The sequence below is a fragment of the Brachycentrus maculatus genome, unplaced genomic scaffold (genome assembly GCF_059751285.1).
Source record: "Brachycentrus maculatus isolate JH-2025_06_01 unplaced genomic scaffold, ASM5975128v1 h1tg000265l, whole genome shotgun sequence".
In the NCBI taxonomy this organism is placed as follows: domain Eukaryota; kingdom Metazoa; phylum Arthropoda; class Insecta; order Trichoptera; family Brachycentridae; genus Brachycentrus; species Brachycentrus maculatus.
In genome coordinates this window covers 187,440-210,000 of record NW_028281016.1, presented here as the reverse complement: position 1 = coordinate 210,000, position 22,561 = coordinate 187,440, and the positions used below count along the sequence as shown (strand labels likewise).

Sequence of the window (22,561 nt, the reverse complement as noted above, 5' to 3'; positions counted from 1 at the left end):
TTTTTACAAATGTTTTTGTATTATTTATTATTTCAAATTTATAATATTTATAACTATACCTCCATCTTGCGTTTTATATTAAGACATAACATTACAAATTTCATTAATAAACTTTAAAAAGTAACCGATCTTTTACGTTGAAGTGATTTTCGTTTGATATTTTAGCGGTAGATGTCGCACAGTCAATATTGACCAATCGGACAAGATTTTCTTAATGAATCAGTAATATCGCTCACTCCTTTCAAGAACGTCATAAATCAAAAATCGACAATTTTCAGTTGTGCATGTTTTCGGAATGCCCAGAAAATGCGCTATACCCCAGCAAAAGAGGCATATTTTTAACTTAATATTTACCCGCTACAGGGCAGAAAATGTAGTTTTTGCATTTTGAAGAAAATGTATTGTTTAACTATTTTTTTTAAATATATTAAATATTTTTCAAATGGAGAAAAAACCTTCAGGTTTTACCTAAAAAGATCTGTTGCACAGTAAAAAGTTCAATAATAGGCTTGATATTTATTTTTAATACACTGTGTTAAAATTTAAAACATTACAAACGTTCTCCTGAAAAATCAAGTTGTTTGATCACTCCTTTCAAGAACGTCATAATTCTTGAAAGGAGTGAGCGATATGTAAAAAACTAAGAATTATATGATAAGTATATAATATAAAACCGTTTGATGTAATGATATTTCATCTTCTGATGTTTAATGCACCATGATGATGCTAAATGCATCGAATCACGTGCCACAGTGGGTTTTTAAAAATAGTCAGAGATAGCTATCATTGGCTGGTGTAACCATTCACCATTCTACCCAATGAATGCTACACAGCACCTTAAGTGATCACTTAAAACAGTGAACGACAGATCATAAGCCTTGTTGATACCGAAACATCCATACTCTTCTTAATCTATGTATGTTTGAAATATCAATAAAATGGTGTATTAAGTGCAATGACATTGGTATTAAAATAAAAAAAGGGTGTTTTCAAATTTGTATTTTTATTATACCTTAATTATTTATTATAAAATAATCCTTAAAAACTAAATTAACAAAACCTTATTTATAATAAACTATCTACTAGGTATGGTACAAAACTAAATTTATATTATTATTTCAATAATTTAAACACCATAAAATCCTAATATTATTCCATTGATGCAAGGCTTCTTGTTATTATTAACTGATAAATGTAGTATGTGGTAATGTATGTACGTATATTATAATCATTATCATTTTATTGTTTGTTTCTGAATTCACTTTGCGGTAAGACATGATGAACTTGTTTTTTCCCACTTGAGTTACATTTATTTGAAGGATTAAGGAAGCTACAGATGCTTCCATCTTCGGGTGTGAATACAAACGTTGAGTTTAGTCGATAAAATGAATATGACTCAAATTATTTTTTGACATCTCATCAAAGATGATGAAGAATATGGAAGTCTGGGCATTTACGGGGCTGACGACCGTCATAGGCTGCTTTACGTGATCACTTTACATACGTGTAACATTCACCAATTCTACCCATTATTGACAACCACATCACTCAAATTCTTGGAAGTTCTATATATATGAACAATATAGACTTCCATATTCTTCTTCATCTTTGATGAGATGTCATAAAATAATATGAAAATAACTCCTGTAATTGGAGATAATCCAGATTTTGTGAACAAGTATTTGGACACACTCAAAATGTTGTAATATGACTCAAGTTGGAAAAAAACAAGTGTTCTCTTAAGTATTATTGTATAAATGCCTTAAGTTGAAATAATGTTTATCAATCCTTAGTTATCATAATTACCATAGATACAAGTTATCCATATCCCTAATTTCTGTTAACCTTACGTATGTACATCTCAGATTAAATCATCAGCTAAAATTAATATCAACATCATTTATCTCAGTCCACGACGTAGAACAAAGAAAGGGGAACATTGTCGAGCAGCTGGTTGACGATCCTCGTGAACTCCTTTGACAGTTGGGTTTTCAGTTGAGGCAACATGGCCTTCAGAACTTCCTGTCCATTTTCCCTCAAGAACAGGTTCGTAGCTTCGACTGGAACAAACAAAAAGTGATTTTTAATATTAACTCAATAATTACGCTGAGTGTGACCTTCAATTTAATAATTCATACTTGAAAATGTATGACAGGGCTAAGGTTTGACCTTTTAGGTTGTTTAACAAATTTTTAATATGGAAAGTCATTAAATTTTGCAATTCGATATAATTATATCACAATTTTTTTTTTTAAATTTCATTATTCAACCTAGCCATTGGAATTTTTAAGACAGTTTTATCTCGAAATCAGCCGTTTTCTTTCGATTTAAAATTTATTTTTTTAAATGAAATTCACATGACTGAAAATATTTTCAGATGGGTATCTAGTATGTGATTATAATCCAAGATTCGGACTTCGCATACAAATAAAAAGTATCTCTGCTTAATAAAAGCTTTCTCGATTTAAAATGGCTGTTGTGAATTCATATGTACATATTGTGTTACGAGATTGATCATATATGTAATAATAGTAATAAAACCCTTACCCGCACCCCAATGATGCATAGGGCACTGCGTCATATAAACGCAGTGTTATCTTGATCGTTTACACATGAAGGAAAGGTGATCAGCCCTCCGCTTCAGGTACTCAGTCCAGGGTAATAATATTGAATAAATATTACAGTGAAAAAATCACTTATATTTATTTTACCCCCCTTGGGAATCGAACCCGGGACCTCCAGAACGGTAGCCGAGCGTGCTGACCATTACACTACGGAGGTGGAAAAAATATCCATATAGTTCCAAAAATTTGTGCAGTGTTGTTGTCAATCATAGGAAAAATGGTGAATGATGCAGGTGTGTAAAGTGATCACTTAACCAGTCTTTGACAGGTCATAAGTCGTGTAAATACCCAGACTTCCTTAAAATCATAAATGTTGAGATGTCAGAAAATAATGACTTTAGTTACATTGAATAAAACTTGATAAAATAATTAATATTGATCATATATTATTCTTTTTCTTCTTTTTCTTGTATGAGATCTGAAGATTTTTTTTTCAAGAAAGTGTTGATGTTATGTTAAAAAGATAAATAATGACTTAGTATGGCAATGGTTATGTATTATAATCAGTATAATTTTAATAAAAATCTCTGTATATATATTTTTATTTTATACATAATATTGGTATCACACAAATGAAGAAGAATATGAGTGTCTAAAGATTAACAGGGTTATGACCTTTCATAGACTGGTTAAAGTGATCAATTAATACACGTGTAATTTTTATCATTCTTCCTATGAATGACATTTATTTATTTTGTAAGCGTGTATGTATGACTACCTGTTGATGAGAACATCTTTAGTTCTCGAAACTACTCTTGTTTACATTGATAAAATCAAAAAAGTGGTATTTTACAAGAGTTTAATTTATATATTGTGTTTGAATAATCATGTTTTTCCACAAAGTTAATGAAAAATCAATAAATATATAAAAATGTTGAATGTTTACCGTTTGATATTCCATTACTTTACTTTAAAAGTCAAGGCTCTTTCATACTTACCTAAGCAAATATTATGAATGTATCGGTAAATAAAATTATGTCAATATATACATGGTATTGTGTGTTTTTTTTTCAAGTAACATGTATGATATGTATTTAACATTCAGATATTTTAAGACCAATGACAAAATTATTCACAATGCGATTTATGCATATACCATATACAGTATCGAACAAATTAATTGAAACAAAACTTTTTTTGTTGTATTTTCGTAAAAAAAATTGTTAAAACTTTTGTTTATTAGTATCACAAATAAATATTTAAAATGATCTCATTTGGGCTCAATCAAAGATTTTACCCTTCTTGGCATCTATTCTATAAAGTTTTGGCACGTGGAGGCCATTTTTTCCTCTCGAAACCATACCTGAATTATGGACAAAATGAGATTTCCACCGTGGTGCAATCAATTTTGGAGAGCCGATTCTTACAGATTGTCAATAGATTTTCAATAAGGATTATGTGTGTAAAGATTCTTGACCAGTCCATTAAAGGTCATTGTTTTTTTGTGAAGAATTTCATAATTTTTTTGGATTTGTGGCAGGGGGTTAAATCCTGCTGAAATATTCCATTACCATTTGACCTTCGTTTTTGTATTTCTGGTAGTATCTTTTCCAGTATAATTGGGTAATACTTCTCGCTATTCATCAACTCAGTCACTGGAAGAAGCCGCCCTGGTCCATAATACGAGGAGCACTCCCAAAACATTTTTTTAGAGGGTGTACGAAAATATGATAAAAAAGTTTTGTTTCAATTTATCTGTTCGATACTGTACGTCAATTTATATAATAATTCATAGATTTTTTAATGATTAAAATAAATCCTAAATTTGAGAAGTATATTTTGGAAGTATATGATGGATATGTTAATAATTATACAGGACAGTGAATGCTGGGAACAGAGTGAATGGTCCACTGATTAGTTATCAGCAAGAGCTAAACTGGCAGTACACAATTGAGTCCTGGTTCCAACCACAACGTGAAGCACAGAGTTGGCAAAATAAGTAAAATCATCGAGGTAAAAAAGGTGTTGAAAAGAAGCTTTTTACCTAGGAACAACTTTAGGATATTTTTTTTTACAAACGGTTATTAACATTTCTTTATTTATTGATTTGGCGTTCAATTCGTAGAAGTCCATTTTAATTTATGTATTAATTTATAGATTCTTCCTTTCTCAGAAAATAAATATAATTGTACGTACCTACATGCCCCATTAACTATTGTTGTCTCCCATAAATCATTACTGCACAAGTTAAAAATATCACTTAAGTACCTTGAATTGTATAGCTACATAAGGACCGTCAGTCCATTATATCTTCACATTCGTTTACTATTTTAATATAATAATTCATACAAATTTATAAGCGGGAAAATTCCCTCCCAGTGCTGAAGGTGGTGATTGTATTATTTTGACGTTTGCTATTTCAATGTATTTAGCCACTGTTTCTTATTTTATGTATTAATTTTTAAATCTAACACAGATTTTTTAGTCTACTTAGCTGTATTTTATTGAAAAAATACATAAAAATGTACATTGTAGTAATTGTTTCGACTAGTTATGGCATTTTCAAATGAATGGCCGAATTAGTTTGAAAATGCCATAACTAGGCGAAACAATTGTTACAATATTTATTTTTACGTGTTTTTTTAATAGACTCAAAAATACTGTGTTTCATTTAAAAATTAATACATAAATTTACATTTCTATTCATATACATCAATATGTCCGCCTCCGTAGCGTAATGGTCAGCACCCTCAGCTACCGTTCGGGAGGTCCCGAATTCGATTCCAAAGGGGGGTTAAATAAATATAAGTGATTTTTTTACTGAAATATTTATTTAATATTACCCTGAAGCGGAGGGCTGATCACCTTTCCTTCATGTGTAAAACGATCAAGATAACACTGCGTTTATGTGACGCAGTGCCTTATGCACCATTGGGGTGAGGATAAGGGTTTTATTATTATTATTATACATCAATTTTGACGAGTAAAAAATCACTTTTATTTTAACTGGTAAAATTATAAATTGCATTTAAAAAAGTCTTGAAGAACTGTTCTCAAAAGAAATAATTTTTTTAGCATTTGGAATTAATCTATTCTTATATACTTACTGAGTATCCTGTTGTTGTTGAAGATCTTTTTGACGCTCATCTTGACGTTTTTGACGTGGAGGTCCAGATCAAGCGACTTGACTTGAAGATACTTCTCTCCGTTGACATTTCGTGAAACGACTTGACCCTTAAGATCGGCAGTTACCCCATCTGAAGGTTAAAAGAAGAAAAAATCATTAATAATTGAAAGGAGTGAGCGACATAACTCACTCATTTCAAGAACGTCATAAATCAAAAAACATGATTTTTCAGGAGAACGTTTAAAAATAAAACACAATGTATTAAAAATAAATATCAAGCCACTTATTGAACTTTCAACTATGCAACACAGATCTTTTTAGGTAAAACCTGAATGTTTTTTCACCATTTGAAAAATATTTAGTATATTTAAAAATAAATTAAACAATACCTCTTCTTCAACATGCAAAAACAACACATTCTGCCCTGTAGCGGGTAAATATTAAATAAAAAATATGCCTCTTTTGCTGGGATATAGTACATATTTTGGGTATTTCGAAAACATGTACAACTGAAAATTGACGATTTTTGATTTATGACGTTCTATCATATACCGCTCACTCTTTTAAACAACGTCTGTTATCAAAATACTTGATTTTTCAGGAGATCGTTTTTAAAGTTTTAAAATATAATGAAATGGATTAAAATAAATATCAAGCCACTTATTGAACTTTTCACTGTGCAACCGATCTTCTTAGGTAAACCTTGAATGTTTTTTCTCCATTTGAAAAATACTTCGTATATTTAAAAAAATAATTAAACAATATGTTTTCTTCAAAATGCAAAAACAACACTTTCTGCCCTGTAGCGGGTAGATATGCCGCTAAAATATGTCGCTTTTGCTGGGATATAGTACATTTTCTGGGCATTTCGAAAACATGCACAACTGAAAATAGACGATTTTTGATATATGACGTTGTTGAAAGGAGTGAGCTATATGTGAAATTACTTACACTTCAAACACACAAAAAAACCTTTCACAATTGTATTATATGTATATATGTTGAGTTTTATAATCAGAACAACATGATTGATCGAAGCCGGTGGCATTTGATTAATCTTAAATCGTTACATAACACGTGTATTTCCCAACATACATGTGTTCCTAACACACTGGTTTCATCATGTAGTATGTATATACACAATGCTTTGAAGTAAAATGTAATTATAACATTTTGACCTAGACCCAAACAAATCTGTGCTGCGTGATTTTTAAAATGATTTTTGGATATTTTTTGTTGATAGGTAATAGCGTTTTTTATCAGATTTAATAAGCGCGTTTTTTTTCGTTTTACGTACAAACTATGACCAACATGTTTGTTATATAAGATACTGAAATGATACTTGTAATAAGAAACAAATATTATTTATTGATCTGACATTTTTGTCCACCTACGTGGTGTAATGGTCAGCACTTTCGGATACAGCACTAGAGGTACCGGGTTCTATTCCTAGGGGGGGTCAAGTAAATATACGTGATATTTTCACTCTTATATTTATTCAATATTACCCTGGACTGGTACCTGAAACAGAGGGCTGATTGGGGGGCTGTAAAAGTCCGTGTAGTGCAAAAACTGTCTTAAACCGCTTGTGCACTACACGGAATTAATTTACCATCCGGCAGTCCGGTTTTGAAAAATGAAAGCGACTACGACAGTTTAGCGTGATCGAATCTACGCGCAACGTGTTCACGCAGAATGAAGATGGACAAAAGCACAAGCAATCCAAGCCAATCATCCGTTATATATGCTAACTGACGTGCCGGACAGTAAAATTCCGTGTTGTGCACAAACGCCCTTAAGGTTGGAGTCAACTGACCTAGAAGCCCGTTGAAGTTTCCGTTTCCGCTCGCAGGGATGATGAACAGGACCCCACTGCTGGTGTACTTCGACTGAATCCTGAGTTGGGGCATCTTCACACGCGCCTCGAACGGTTTTCCATTTTCACTCAGCCTAGAAAGGAAAGCAAATCATACTCATTTTTTATAACCATACCTGAAATTCCGAAATAACAAGGTACAAAATAACAAACATAATAAATAAATAGCAAAATAACAAACAACATTTTGAGTGTGTCCCCAAATACTTGTTTTCAAATATGGATTATCACCAATTATAGGAGTTATTTATACTTAGTCATTTCAGACTCAAAATATTGTCAACAAATTAGCTGGTCAAATAAGAGGCTAAAATAATAAAATAAAAACGACGTTTTCTGGCGTTTCTCATGTCGCTCACTCCTTTCAAGAACGTCATAAATCAAAGAACTTGATTTTTCAAGAGAACGTTTTTAAAGTGTAAAAATATAATACAATGTATTGAAAATAAATATCAAGCCACTTATCATACTTTTAACTGTGCAACAGATCTTTTTAGGTAAAACCTGAAGGTTTTTTCTCCATTTGAAAGATATTAAGTATATTTAAAAAATAAAAACCAAACCTTTTCTTCAAAATTAAAAAAAACAACACTTTTTGCCTTGTAGCGGGTAAATATTAAATAAAAAATATGCCTCTTTTGCTGGGATATAGTACATATTTTGGGCATTCCGAAAACATGCACAACTGAAAATTGACGATTTTTGATTTATGACGTTCTTGAAAGGAGTGAGCGATGTATGTGATTATAATCCAGGATTCGGACCTCACTTGCTTCTTTTCCCAAATAAATTCACCTCATAAATTTGTTTAACCGTTCTTTCCTTACTCATACGTTCCACATATCCAAACCATCTCAACACACCTTTCTTAATTTTTCGGTAATGCTTATCTCATCAGCCTTGCATTTTTTCCTTATTTCATCATTCGAACATCTTTGTATCAAACATCGGTTTGCCACACATTCATCTGAAGGATCGCATTTTGACTGCATCCAGTCTGTTTTCATCTAAACATGATATGTATAGTATTATTCAAACCCTTATCCACACCTCAATGGTGCATAGGGCACTGCATTATATAAACACAGTGTTATCTTGATCGTTAACACACGAAGGAAAGGTGAACAGCCCTCCGCTTTAGGTACCAGTCCAGGGTAATATTGAGTTAATATTAGAGTGAAAAAATCACTTATATTTATTTGACCCCCCCTGGGAATCGAACCCAGGACCTCCAGAATGGTAGCCGACCGTGCTGACCATTACACTACGGAGGCGGATAGTATTATACATGAGGGTAAAAGATACGTATAAATCAATGTTTAACAGCCAATGAATGATAAGTCAATAGCACGTTAATTTAAGCAGTAATATGTCTTCAACCCACATTAGTTCACGAATTTACTAGTATACGAATTTAATAGTACTGTGAAATTTCTGATTTTAAAGTAGTCACAAACCACATTGTCGGTTATTACTTGCAAAGAGATCCTTGAAACACGCGGAGCAAGTGGATTAGCAAACATCTGTCGGATTGCACAAATCCTCGGGTCGTTGGCCTAAAGTTGCATTGCGAGTTAAGAGGAAAATGATCATTATAAAATGAATTACGTTTTGCAGAAACCATCCATCTAACAATTCGCAAAATTTGAGATTTTGATGAATGCTACTTCATCAAAAGTGAATTTTAAAATCAACACAATCTTTTTTGGATAACTTTTTCCTAATCCACAACTCTAGAAAAATCAATTGGGAAAAATATGATAAAAGGTGGTTGCATTTATTATTTACCTTGCTTTTTATGAACAAGGTTTAAAGGTCACAACATTTTGAGTGTGTCCAAATACTCGTTCACAAAATCTGGATTATCTCCAATTACAGGAGTTATTTTTTTTTGACACCTCATCAAGAATTTGAGTAGTGTCGTTATCAACAATGGGTAGAATTAGTGAATGTTACACGTGTGTAAAGTGATCACTTAAACCAGCTTATAACGGTCGTCAGCCCCGTAAATGCCCAGACTTCCATATTCTTCTTTATCTTTGATGAGATGTCAAAAAAATATAGGTTTATAGATCATTAAGTGGGTTTTTATTTCTTCTAACTTAAAAAAAATATTACTTTCTCCCTGTATTTCTACTAAACACGCTCGTGATAAAATCATTGATTCTTCGAGAGTGCCATATTTGAGTCCCTAAATCCTTCTATCGTACTATGACAAAACTATTGATTAAAATTTAAAATTAAAACCAATCGCAAACGAGTGGATGCAAATTTATAATTAAAATAAAATAAAAAAAAAACTTTAAAAAAATATGTATTATTGAAATATGTCTTGGGAACAGGAATAAACTAATGTGGGTCGATTTTTGTGAAAAAAATAAAATAAATAATTGCTAACCACAAAAATTGCTTTAAATATGAATAAAATTGAAAATTTATAATGGCGAGTGCAGCCTTAAAACAAATCATAAAAAAAACAACAATAAAAAAGTAGCAAATAATGTAGAACCACTTTCCTTTTATATTATATTTAAAATAAAATTTTCCCTCAATTTTTCGAGTGAAATTTTTGCTACATTTTTGAAACCTTCTAAATATCCTTTCCAAATCCATCTTCAAATTAATTATAACTTTATTGATATAAGTTTTGACGGTAACTACTCATTTTACTTTTTTTTTTAAATATAAAAGCAGTTTTCTCAGCTTGTCGATTTGTGTATTGGATGGTTTCTGCATAACATGGATTAAAGATTGTATAAATAACTACTGTGTCGGGTTTTCTGACGATGAATTCACCATCGAAAAAATATAGTATTCGCCTACACCATATTCGCGGTAGTTTTTTTTGCAATATGGCGATTACAGACATTTGCGCAATCCAGCAGTTACATAAAGCATTTCGTATAGTGTACACAGGATTTAGATGAGGTTTTAGAATGTAGTTCTTGTAAAAAAACACCCATACATCGTTAAAATTCAATTAAATCTTTACAATGCATATTCGTGTCCATATTGTAAGATTAATATTACTAGCAGGGCATAAAAAAAATCAGAAAACATCGCCGTGGACTTACTAGTAATTATTTTTTCAAAATTTTCGAATAATATAATAGAATCTAACCACTCATTTGACTCACACACAGTTAAATTATTACACGCAGTTACAAACAAAAGTCAAGTCATACACAATTTAGAAAATTTAGTAATATACAAAAATTTAAATTCTGATAAAACGTTAATTGATTCGTATGCTTTTTTAAAATACGTCACCATTATTATCTATGTTTCCTTTTAGAAAAAGTCCCGTTCCTTTACCTTCCCTCCCATCATTTTATTACCCTACCAACCTATGTCAAGTTGTGGTCCCGTGGTTAGTGTCGCGGACTCTTGAGTCAGAGTTTCTCGGTTCGAACCCACTCTACCACAATTTGATACCTATTTCTAATAATGAGCCGCTTAGACTCACAGAAACTGTATGAAATTGAAGTATTTTTGTACATAATAAAAGCACAAATATTTCTTTGTTTATAGAAAAAAACCTTAATTTATACCTGATTTAGATTTACATGAATAATTTGGGCAACTGAAACACTCGTATAGCGTTGTTAGTGAGTGGTAGGGTAATTTTAACAATGAAAAATAAGCAATATTGGGAAGTAGGCTTTAAAAGGTTGACGAACTCTTACCAAAAGAGATCAAAATGCTTTTATAAGATGGTTTATTTGAATATAATTTATATTTGAAGCACTAGCTTTGTGATTTTCCATTTTATAATTAAAATGTAACTTTGTTTTAAAATCACTTAAAATATTTTATTTTAACTTAATTATAATGTCCACCGGTTTTGAAGTTAACTTCAGCTTCAGGTTAGCTTCGAAACCGGTAGAAATTATAATTTAGTTAAAACAAAATGTTTATAGTGATTTTAAAACAAAGTTTTTTTTTTTATTTAAAAAAAAATAAACTTACATAAATCATATATACATATAATATTCCCGATGAGTAATTTCTATTTTTCATTTTGGGACATAAGATTAGGGTTAACAAGACTGGAACACAAATAATAAAGTAACAAAAAATATTTTTTTTTAAATAACCAAAACTAATACTAATACATGGCAAAATATAAAAACAATAAACAGATATAATAAATAGGCATAAGAAGCATATTTAAAATAAATAAATGAGAAAACACAAGGTAAGAAGCATATTTAAAAAAAAAATGAGAAGATATAAAAAATAAGGTAAAAACCAAAAAAGGAAATATGATTAATCACTACATATTACATATATATCTTTCCATAAAGTACCTTCTCAGATCATTTATTTTGGATCCCCGAATGGGTTTTATTATATATATGTCGGGAAGCTGGTTAATTTGGGTACTGGCAATATAATTTAAGGACCTTACTCCAAAAGTGATGGGGCAAGTGAACAAAGCTGCAGCCATCTCAGGATGCCTGAAAAATGCTATATGGAAAAACCCTGAGATGAAGATCGGCAGCAAGATCAAGATATACAAAACTTTTGTCCGACCCATCATGACGTATGGAATCCAAAGTAGAGCAGACACCGCTGCCACAAAAAACGCGCTTAGAGTGTCAGAAATGAAAACTCTGAGAAGTATAACAGGCAAGAGTCTTCGAGATAGATTGAGAAATGCCAAGATCAGGGAAATATGCGAGATCGAAGATGTCGTTAGGTGGGGAAGGCAACGAAGAAGACAATGGTATGCGCATGTGAGGAGAATGGAGCCATCCAGACTCCCCCACATCTGATAGCTGGGAATCGACGTCGCAGGATGCTAATCTCTCTTAAAAACAGGCCGCAGGGCCTATAATAATAAGAAGAAGAAGAAGACTCCAAATTTAAGTTACATTTTAATTTTATTATGGCTTACTTGAGTTTGGAGACTGTGAAGTTGCTAGCGCCGGATATGTCCACATCTCTCAGCGTGACCTTGTACCCTTGAGGTCCCGTGCTGAGAGAGATGCTGAGCTGGTCCACCCTGAACGGCTCCACGCTGGGCATCTTGATCTCGGGAATCCCGGCAGACAGCCAGGGCCGCAGATGATGCACAGACTCCGTGATGCAGCCGAGAAGCTTCGGATCTGAGGAGTGGCATCTCTGCTTGATGTACGGGGCTAGAAACAAAAAAAAATATGACTAAATTAAACCCTGAAGATGGCAACAGGTTGTTGCCGAAACTAGTTGGTTAATAAAAATGTGAGTGGATCAAAACACAAAGTCTTTTTATTTCTCAAAATAATATATCAATATGATCTACAAAGTTAATGCTTTAAATATTTCAAACAAAAAAAAAAAACAAAAAAATGGAGTTGAAAAAATTATCCAAATATTTGTTTTAACACCTTAAAGTAATGTGAAGTGTTTTCTTTAATCATTGTAAGAATATGGAATATTATTTTTTGACATTTCATCAAATATGAAGAAGAACATGGAAGTCCGGGCATTTACGAGGCTGACGACCGTCATAGGCTAGTTTAAGTGATCATTTTACACACTTGTAACATTTACCAATCCTACCCATTATTGACAACCACACTACTCAAATTCTTGGAAGTTAGAACCAATTTTGAAACATTGTTCCTGAATCACTAGAACTTCACTAGTGACAAGGAGATAATCCAGATTCTGTGGACAAGTATTTGGACACACTCAAAACGTTGTGAAAAGAATATGGAAGTCTGAGTATTTAAGGGGCTTACGACCGGCATAGGCTATGTTGTCAAAAAATCATATGAAAAATATCCCCGTTAATGGGAGAAAAGCCAGATTTGTGAACAATTGTTTCAACACACTCAAAATAAAATGTTTACGTTAAAGTTATCTAAAAAAATATAAATTTTTTTTTTTACAAATTTGTCAACAAAAAAAACACTTTGTCTGCATTTCTTAAGTTAATTTCTTAAACGAGAAGAGACTTAATATAAAAAAAAAGAATATTACAAAGTTATTAAATCCTTCTAAGATTTTTTGTTAATGTCGAAAATTTCCGCTGACTGCAGTAAAGTAGTAATTAAAAAATCCCAATAAGCCATCTTATATGGTTTCTTTCTATGGCATAGTTCACTTGTATATATGATTATGTATGTATATATCTATTCGTTACATCATAGTGTTTCCGTTTTAAAATATTGAGAGAAAATAAATAAAACTTTCACCATCATATCCCTAACTTCCTATTCCGATCAAAGAGGTAATCTTAGCAGTTTCCGTTAGATAATTGGACACAAAATCAAGTCTATTTTGTAATGGATCGATGAAAGTAAATATTGCATACATAGCAATAGTAAGAACACACATCGCTCACTCCTTTCAAGAACGTCATAAATCAAAAAACTTTTCAGGAGAATGTTTCTAAAGTTTAAAAATATAATACAATGTATTAAAAATAAATATCAAGCCACTTATTGAAATTTTTACTGTGCAACAGATCTTTTTAGGTAACACCTGAAGGTTTTTTCTCCATTTGAAAAATATTTAGTTTAAGTAAAAAATAATTAAACAAAACCTTTTCTTCAAAATGCAAAAACAATACTTACTGCCCTTTAGCGGGTAAATATTAAGTTAAAAATATGCCTCTTTTGCTGGGATATAGTACATTTTCTGGGCATTCCGAAAACGTGCACAACTAAAAATTAACGATTTTTTTATTTATGACGTTCTTGAAAGGAGTGAGCGACATAACATAGGTGACCGACTAGCGAGCGTGTTCCTATACATGGACTTGTTACATCCCTCGAAATGTATACTTATGTACTCAATTTATGTTGTACCAATTTATGTTAAGGGTGAACTCTCAAATATAAAAAGTCGGTTCGCCAAATTAAGAACCAAGAATCCGCACGTGTTGCCCCCGCACACTTTTTCTTATAAAATATATATTTAGAATTTGGCATACAAATAATTATTAGGTGTACGGAGTGTATGGAAGTTTTTGGTAAGGGAATGTAATTAACTATGAGTATTTAAATGTTTTTAATGTTTTAGAATTCAATAAACCCTGATGATGACAAGGTTCTTGTCGAAACCGGTTGGTTAAAGTGTAATAATAATAAAAAAGTGGTTTAAACAAAGTTGTTTTTTTTTTTTAAAGTTTAAATTAATAATTCTTTAATTTGATTTTGTACTATAATTTTGTTAAAAATAATAATAAAGTACGGGGTCACATGTCTAGCTCCTGGCGCAGCCGGTCGCGTACTATATTGTATATATTTTTTTAATTACCTAACGTCCAAGTGACTCTGAAATCCATCTACGGCTTATGCAACACCGCTTATCATGACCCTACTCAGACTTCAACTTTTTAAGTTTCATAACCTATGCCTACTCGTGAGTGGATTTACTCTTTATGTTTAAAGTTACTATAATTTCATGTAATTCATGAGTGAAAATTCTAGGCAAAAACACTCGCTAATGAATTGTATATTTGCGAGTACACTCTTAAATAGCAGATCAAAACAAACACATTATTTTACTTAAGAATCATTGCGTTTAGTAAGAAAAGCAAGTGTTTTTTATGGTATTTTTTATGTGTTCTGTTTTGACCAACACTTGATTTTTACGGTGTTATTATATTACAGTACGAACGTTCTTAGTCCATTATCTTAGAAGACACTTGCGTAATTCCCACAACGACTTTGCGGCAAGATATTCTGAATAATTTGTTCTAGATAGGCACAGCATGTCAAGTTGTATGTATTTCAAGGATTTTCCCCGCAATACGACGGCAAAAACACTACTGGAAGCGAATGCGTTAGTCCGACAAACTGGAATTTGAGTATGACCCAATAAAGATGTAATGCCCGCTCGTGTAAAGGCAGCTTTATTTTTATTGTCTGTGGTAAACCGACCTTATCCACCATTATTAACGCAACGAAAACGCATTAAGGCATTGCGTAGGTATCTAGAAATTAAATTTTCAAACGTTCAACATACAAAGACAACATACAACTGGTATTGGTACGATAAATATGCAGTATTGAAAAACGAATTTTCTGACATTAAACTCCCGCTCTTCAATACGCGTAAAAATAACTCCTAGCTGGAGAAACCCAGATTTGTGAACAAGAATTTGGAGGCACAATTAATGGTGTAAACTGCATGATTTGACTGGAATGAATGAAAAAAAATGACGATGTATTTTTAAATAACAAGAATATAAATATACTTTTAAGTTAATTCTTAATGCATTATCTTTTTTTCTGTTACTCCCACCCATGTAAAGATAGTCTTTCGAATTACCTAACGTTCAATATACTAAAATCTAGCTACTATGGCTTGTACAAAATCGCTTATCATGTTTTTGCCAACACGGTTTTATAGACTTTTTTGTACCTCACATACTAATAAAAGAGTTTCTGCTCAATAAAAAAGCTTCTTTTCATCTCACAAATAGATGTCTCCAGTGAATTCTAGTGATTCAAGAAAAATATTTCTAAATTGGTTCATATATATATATAGAACTTCTAAAAATTTGAGTAGTGTGGTTGTCAGTAATGGGTAGAATTAATGTGTTATTTATTTCAATTTTATAATAGATTCACTACAAGCAAATAACAAAATCTTATGAGATATAATAAGAAATAAGTTTTTTTTATGAACATAAATTGTGTACATTTATTTAAATCACAATTTCAAATATATTTAAAAAATATATTTTGCAAAGACCCACAAGCCACCTTACGTATCTTGTCGGTGGAGTTCTTTTTTAATACATTTTTTATTGTTTTTAACCATTTTGACCTAATGTACACACAAAAAAGAGAGAAAAATTAAGAATATTTACATTTTACAATTTTCATAAAATTAACTCTTGATCATTTTTTACCCGTTCCTTCATTTTGCCTTTTTTCCATATTTTATTTAGACCGTCCGTCGGCAACAAATTAAAAATGTTCGAAACGATATATTGCGATGTTCGACTCCCATATTTATCGTTTATTCTTGGGACTATCAAACCTTCGTTGTGTGTAAATCGTGAATCATGGTTGTGTGAAGATTTCAATATTTTTGTCTAGTTTGTTGTTCAACGATGATACTCTTCCACAATAATCCACGTTCCGGCAGTAATTTTAAATGTTTTTTCATAACATTCATTTAACACTTCATTTAACTTCACAAACTAATTTAAAAAAAATCCTTATTCTTCTTTTCCACATATGTACTAATCGTTTTAATGCCGTACATAGTTCGTGTTTACGTAATTGAAGATAATAAAATATTGCTAAAATAACACCTCGCTGTGGCGAGTTCGTTGCATGTTCCACAAAGTGGAACAATTTTAAAATATTCACATTTTGCAATTAATTATGGCAAGTCCTAGATAAACAGCAATCCGTAAGTTTATGATCTGTCAAATCCACTAAACCATAAATTCAGCGCATTCATTACTTTATTTTCGTTAAAAAAATTATTTGTAAAATATATATGATTCTTATTTTTTGACATCTTAACATTGATGAAGAAAAATATTTATACTGGGTATTTACGGGGCTTACGACAAAAACTTTGAATAAAGCATTTCGATAGTATACTATGAAATATTCATTTATTATTTGAAAAAAAAGTCACAAACCGACTGTGACATACACACATATATATATATATATATATATATATATATATATATATATATATATATATATATATATATATATATATATATATATTATATATATATATATATATATATATATATATATATACATATATTTATATATATATATATATATATATATATATATATATATATATATATATATATATATATATATATATATATATATATATATATATATATATATATATATATATATATATATATATATATATATATATATATATATATATATATATATTGGTTGGTTGGATGACATTGCTTTTTAGCAATAAGCCCGCCAATGTACCATTTCTTTTACGTAGATGAAGTTTAGATAAATAAAATTTAAAAAATCGAAAATAGTATCCTTAGGTGTCTCATATCTAAAATAATTCTGTATATAACATAATTGGCTACGATTTTGATTGAATTTATTACTGTTTGTTTTTATTACAAGAAAAATAAAATAAATGATAAATGGTTATAAGACTCTTTCGTATACTATGCAATAAGCGTGGAATACTCTTACATACATTTTATGAAGGTTTGTGCTATTCAAAACTTGATAATTTTAACTACAGATATTGATATATAAATAGGACGCTGTAGGTTTAATTTAAGCATAAATATTACTTTCGAAATTTGAGTTCATCAATATTGTCAATCATGGGTAAAATGGTGGATGTCACTTAAACCAGCATATGACAGGTGTAACCCCTATAAATACCCATAATTTTATTTCATTTTTATCTTTGTCGAGATATCAATAAAACAACATCAATAATCTTTTATAATTTGAACTCTTAAAATGCATGAAATATTGTATTTTTATAATTATTATTCTGATTGTATTATTCTGTGTTACAAGTTAATTTCCTTAGTTGGCCTTATTTACGAGGTCACTGGATGGCGACAAAATGAAGGCCGAAGTCATCTGAAATGCTGATCAATTTTTATACCTTTGAGGAAAACACTGGGCGAGTCAAAACTCATAGCCCCCAAATATATTTATTTTTTAGTTAGTGGTTAAAATATTTTGACTAAACTAACTAAATGGCACGCCGCTTCCTTTCAGGAGTAGGCAGAGAGAATATAGCGCCACAGCAATCCTTCTTTGCAAAAAATATCTGTTTAAACCATCAAGTATGGAAGAGAAGCATGGAGTTGATATAAGAAGGGTGAAAGTACACTGAATGCAGTCGAAATGCGTTCTCTCAGGCGAATGTAACGCTGTATAATTGATGTTTAAATGATGATATAAGATAATATAACAAAAGTTGTAGCGAACTGACTAGCTATCCATCACGCTGCTAACCCGCATGGGGTAGGTAAAGAGAATAGACCGCCACACTAATCTGTCTTTGCAAGCATTTTTTGCTTCTTCTACACTTGTGATTTTCCTTATTCATATCTGTCGGAGTTATCTAATTATTTTCATCATTGGAAATTCCATAAAGTGTAATGAAAAGGGCTATTTTACATTGATTTTAAGTAAACGAGATTCAGAAGGACCGTAATTTTTACGAACTATATGATTTTTAGCTGCATGAATTAAGATTTGGATACAGCATGTGAGGAAAGTATTTTTATGGATAAAAAACAAACAAGATTTATGAATACTATAAATAGAACCTCTAAGTTTTTTCCTTTTTTAAATTATAATCAAATCACGATTTACAATGATAAACCATGCTAGGTGGCTTAACGAGGTTCTTTAAATACTTTAAAAAGAATGTAAAAATTAAATATTATATGTGTATGTGTATGTGCTTTCCTCCATAATTTAGGCAAAAGCAGATGTCAACTAGTGAAGAGAGCGACAAATTGTTTGTGATTTTTACATAATAATTAATATATTTTTTTGATCTTGTATAGGTTTTTAGAAAACTGCCAAACAACAGATAGAAAACAAACATTTCGCGTTTTGTTAAAAATATTACATTGGATAAATAATAAGACTGTCAAAAATACATAAAAAAAATCTTTAAAATTCGTTTTTATGATCCACCGTGTAAGTAATGTCAACCTTAAAGTAGCAGACGGGTGAGTTGATAAAATACGAATAATCACTTTGACTTTTCTTCGTTTGCGGACAAACCGGTTTATCCTCGGGTTCAATGTCAAAATTGAGATGATTTACTACTTGTAATAAGAGGTTACTGATGCTCGCTAGGAGTAATTGTAATTACATGTTATCTCATTAAAAAAATATAAAAAAATCTTCCATATAAAGTATTGTTTTTGTACCATAATCGATAGAAAAAACTTGTTACATAAGATGAACCATTAAGTCAGCGTTTCCAAATTAGTGGTACGCGCACCTCCAGAGGAACTCAATTTCTTGACTTCTTTTGTGCAGTTAGTGTCATCACTTGAGAGCAATGGTCCTTGTCTAGGGAAGCTCTAAATAGCACCTCAACGGTCCTGACCATCAATCTTATAAATTCCGGTGCGAGGAGATATGCCTTCGAAACTTGAAAACTTAACATCGTTAAGTTTAGTTTGAAGACGACTTAAGACTAATGTTGACTAAAACTCTACCAGATTTTCAGAGTTTTGCAAAGTGCACATCAAAATTTTTTTTACCAATAAATGTAATTAATTTAATACTAAAAAAAAACATTTATCTATCACTCTAGCTAAATACGCTAACTATTACACTAAGGAGGCGGACGCTATAATAATAATAACAAAACAACGACAAAAAGTGGTCAGGTTAGGAGTCGTAACAATCGGCGGGTATGTATGAGGAGATGCATGAACGTGGAAGAGGCGAAGAATGTTTGCAAGGACAGAGTGGTGTGGCGCTCTATTCTCTCTGCCTACCCCTGCGGGGAAGCGGCGTGATGGTTAGTTAGTTAGTTACAAAACAACGATACCTAATGGATGTCCGCCTCCGTAGTGTAATAGTCAGCACGCTCGGCTACCGTTCTGGAGGTCCCAGGTTCGATTCCAAGGGGGGGGGTTCAAATAAATATGTGTATAAGTGATGTTTTCACTCTAATATTTATTCAATATTACCCTGGTCTGGTACCTGAAGCGGAGGGCTGTACACCTTTTCTTCATGTATTAACGATCAAGAATATATATGATGCAGTGCCCTTTGCACCATTGGGGTGCGAATATGGGTTTTTAATAAAATATATCACTCACGGGGTTATTTATCAAACAAGGGTGCGCGAGTTTGAGGTCTTTCTTAAAGTGGTACCCGTGAAAAACTGATTGGAAACCACTGCATTGAGTAGCCAATAGATTTGTTGTTGTTGAATAACTCAGAAACCTAATTAAACTTTAAAACTTGATTGAGATCGAATAAAACCATTAAAACTCCATTTATTTATTTATTTTATCTTTATTCCAAACATTGAGGCAAAGTGTGAAAGACTTAGGCCAGCCAAATGCTAACTAAGAGTTTTACGATACTCTTACGTGTGAAAAACAATTTCGTATTATAAGAACAAAAAATTAATTATCTGGTCACATTATAAGCTTAAATAATAAAAATGAAAATGGTATTTTCTGGCGTTTCTCGTGTGTGTGATTATAATCCAGGATTCGGACCTCACATACTAATTAATATAAGAGTTTCTGCTTAATAAAAAGCTTCTTTACATCTCACCAATAGATGTCTTTTGTGAAGTTCTAGTGATTCAAGAATAAGTTTTCTAAATTGGTTCATATATATTAAACTTACGAGAATTTGAATAGTGTGGTTGTCAATAATGGGTAGAATTGGTGAATGTTACACGTGTGTAAAGTGATCACTTAAACCAGCCTATGACGGTCGTCAGCCCCGTAAATCCCCAGACTTCCATATTCTTCTTCATCTTTGATGAGATGTCAAAAAATAATAGAATAAAAAAAACATTGATTTTCATATGTAGGTACATATTGTGGTCATTTTATAGGTTTGTTTATACGTTTTAAGGCTAAACGAACCCACAAGACACGAAGCTATACTAAAACTTGCCAAATATGAAATTATTATGTTGAATTCAAAAGAAGAGTTTTAATTAATTTTTTTATGATTCAATGTGCTATGACAAATATAAACCTTCTCTCTGTTAAAATGTTTTAGCTCTACAGTAAAAAAGTAACAGTTTGTATGTATTTTGCATTCCTTGATTTACTATATTTAATATATTAATTTTCCAGTTAAAATACATACAAAGCAATTTCTCTAAATCCAGGTGATTTGACATAATTGAATTTTTTGCTTAAAACGTCGTTTTTGTATTGAAAAAATTGTTAATCTTCCAAATAAATACATGAATGACTTTGAATAGAAAAGCGTTATTAAAATGTAGAGTTAAAAAAATGAAGAAAAAAAAATTGTTCAAAGTCTATATTAAAAAATCTAATTCCAATATACTCGTATATTCTTAAATGCATTTTTTATGCAGCTTTTAATTTCACCAGATTATTTTATTGACTAGTATTTGGTCACACTTAAAATATTGTGAATGCGATAGTTTGTTAGTAAGAACACACTAAGGACGGGTGTTTTTTACGCCTGAAGAGCGCTGGCAACGGGATCCGATAATTATATTTATATAGTTAAAACCTTAACAAAGATATTGGTACGTAATATTCATATAAAAACATTAAATAATCCTACTTTTCTGACTTTAAAATGATGCCGGCACAGGAGGTAAAAATATCCTTCCCGTCATTAAGCATCAATCGATCGAACGGGTAGAAATACTTTTCCCGTCTTTTGTGTGTTAAAAACTTATCAAAATACTCACGCAAATCCTTGTCTTGTGCTGATGCAAGAGCCAACAGGCCGGAGAACAAAACTATTTGAAATTTAAACATTTTTTAAATGTTTTTTTTCTGGTAACTGTGATTCGTTAGTAAGACCAGTTACAGAGACGGACTCCCAACGACTGTTAAAGTGATTCTAGTAACTTAAGACGCGAGCTGCTACCAAGTACTATGATATACTACACCAGTTGTCGCAAACTTATTGGCCAAAGAACCAAATAGGCACTAATAATCAACGATTCAAAAAAATCTCGTGGGCTAAATATGTATGCATTTTTAGTACAACTTTATTATAATTTAAAACCATCAATAAATTATGAGTACACTAAATTAAAAAAATATTTCACACTTAACACGTTGTTGTTGGGGGATCTGTGCGCTAATTAGTGCCAGAAGTGGGCGTTTTTTACGTATTTAGGAACAATTATATAATACATTTGTGCAGGATTTTTTTCCATGTAACGCGGTGGAAAGGCGTTCCGGCACCTTTTTTACCAGACATTTTTACTTCAAAATCAATTAGATGAAACAATGTTTGTGCTTACATAATTACAATCTACCTATATTTATATAATTCTTTAAAAAAAAACATTAAAATTTGG

General features: G+C 31.3%; 1 protein-coding gene across 1 annotated transcript; it reads right to left on the bottom strand.

The window, feature by feature from the left end:
• Positions 1–986: 986 nt before the first annotated feature.
• On the bottom strand, positions 987–22,086 carry LOC148305694 (protein takeout-like). Its single transcript, XM_088266300.1, has 5 exons — positions 21,941–22,086; positions 12,468–12,711; positions 7,508–7,641; positions 5,672–5,821; positions 987–2,060 (listed from the first exon to the last, which is right to left on the bottom strand). Exons 1-5 carry the CDS (start codon positions 22,008–22,010, stop codon positions 1,906–1,908), a joined length of 753 nt encoding a protein of 250 aa, XP_088122426.1. The 5' UTR covers positions 22,011–22,086; the 3' UTR covers positions 987–1,905.
• Positions 22,087–22,561: the final 475 nt, after the last annotated feature.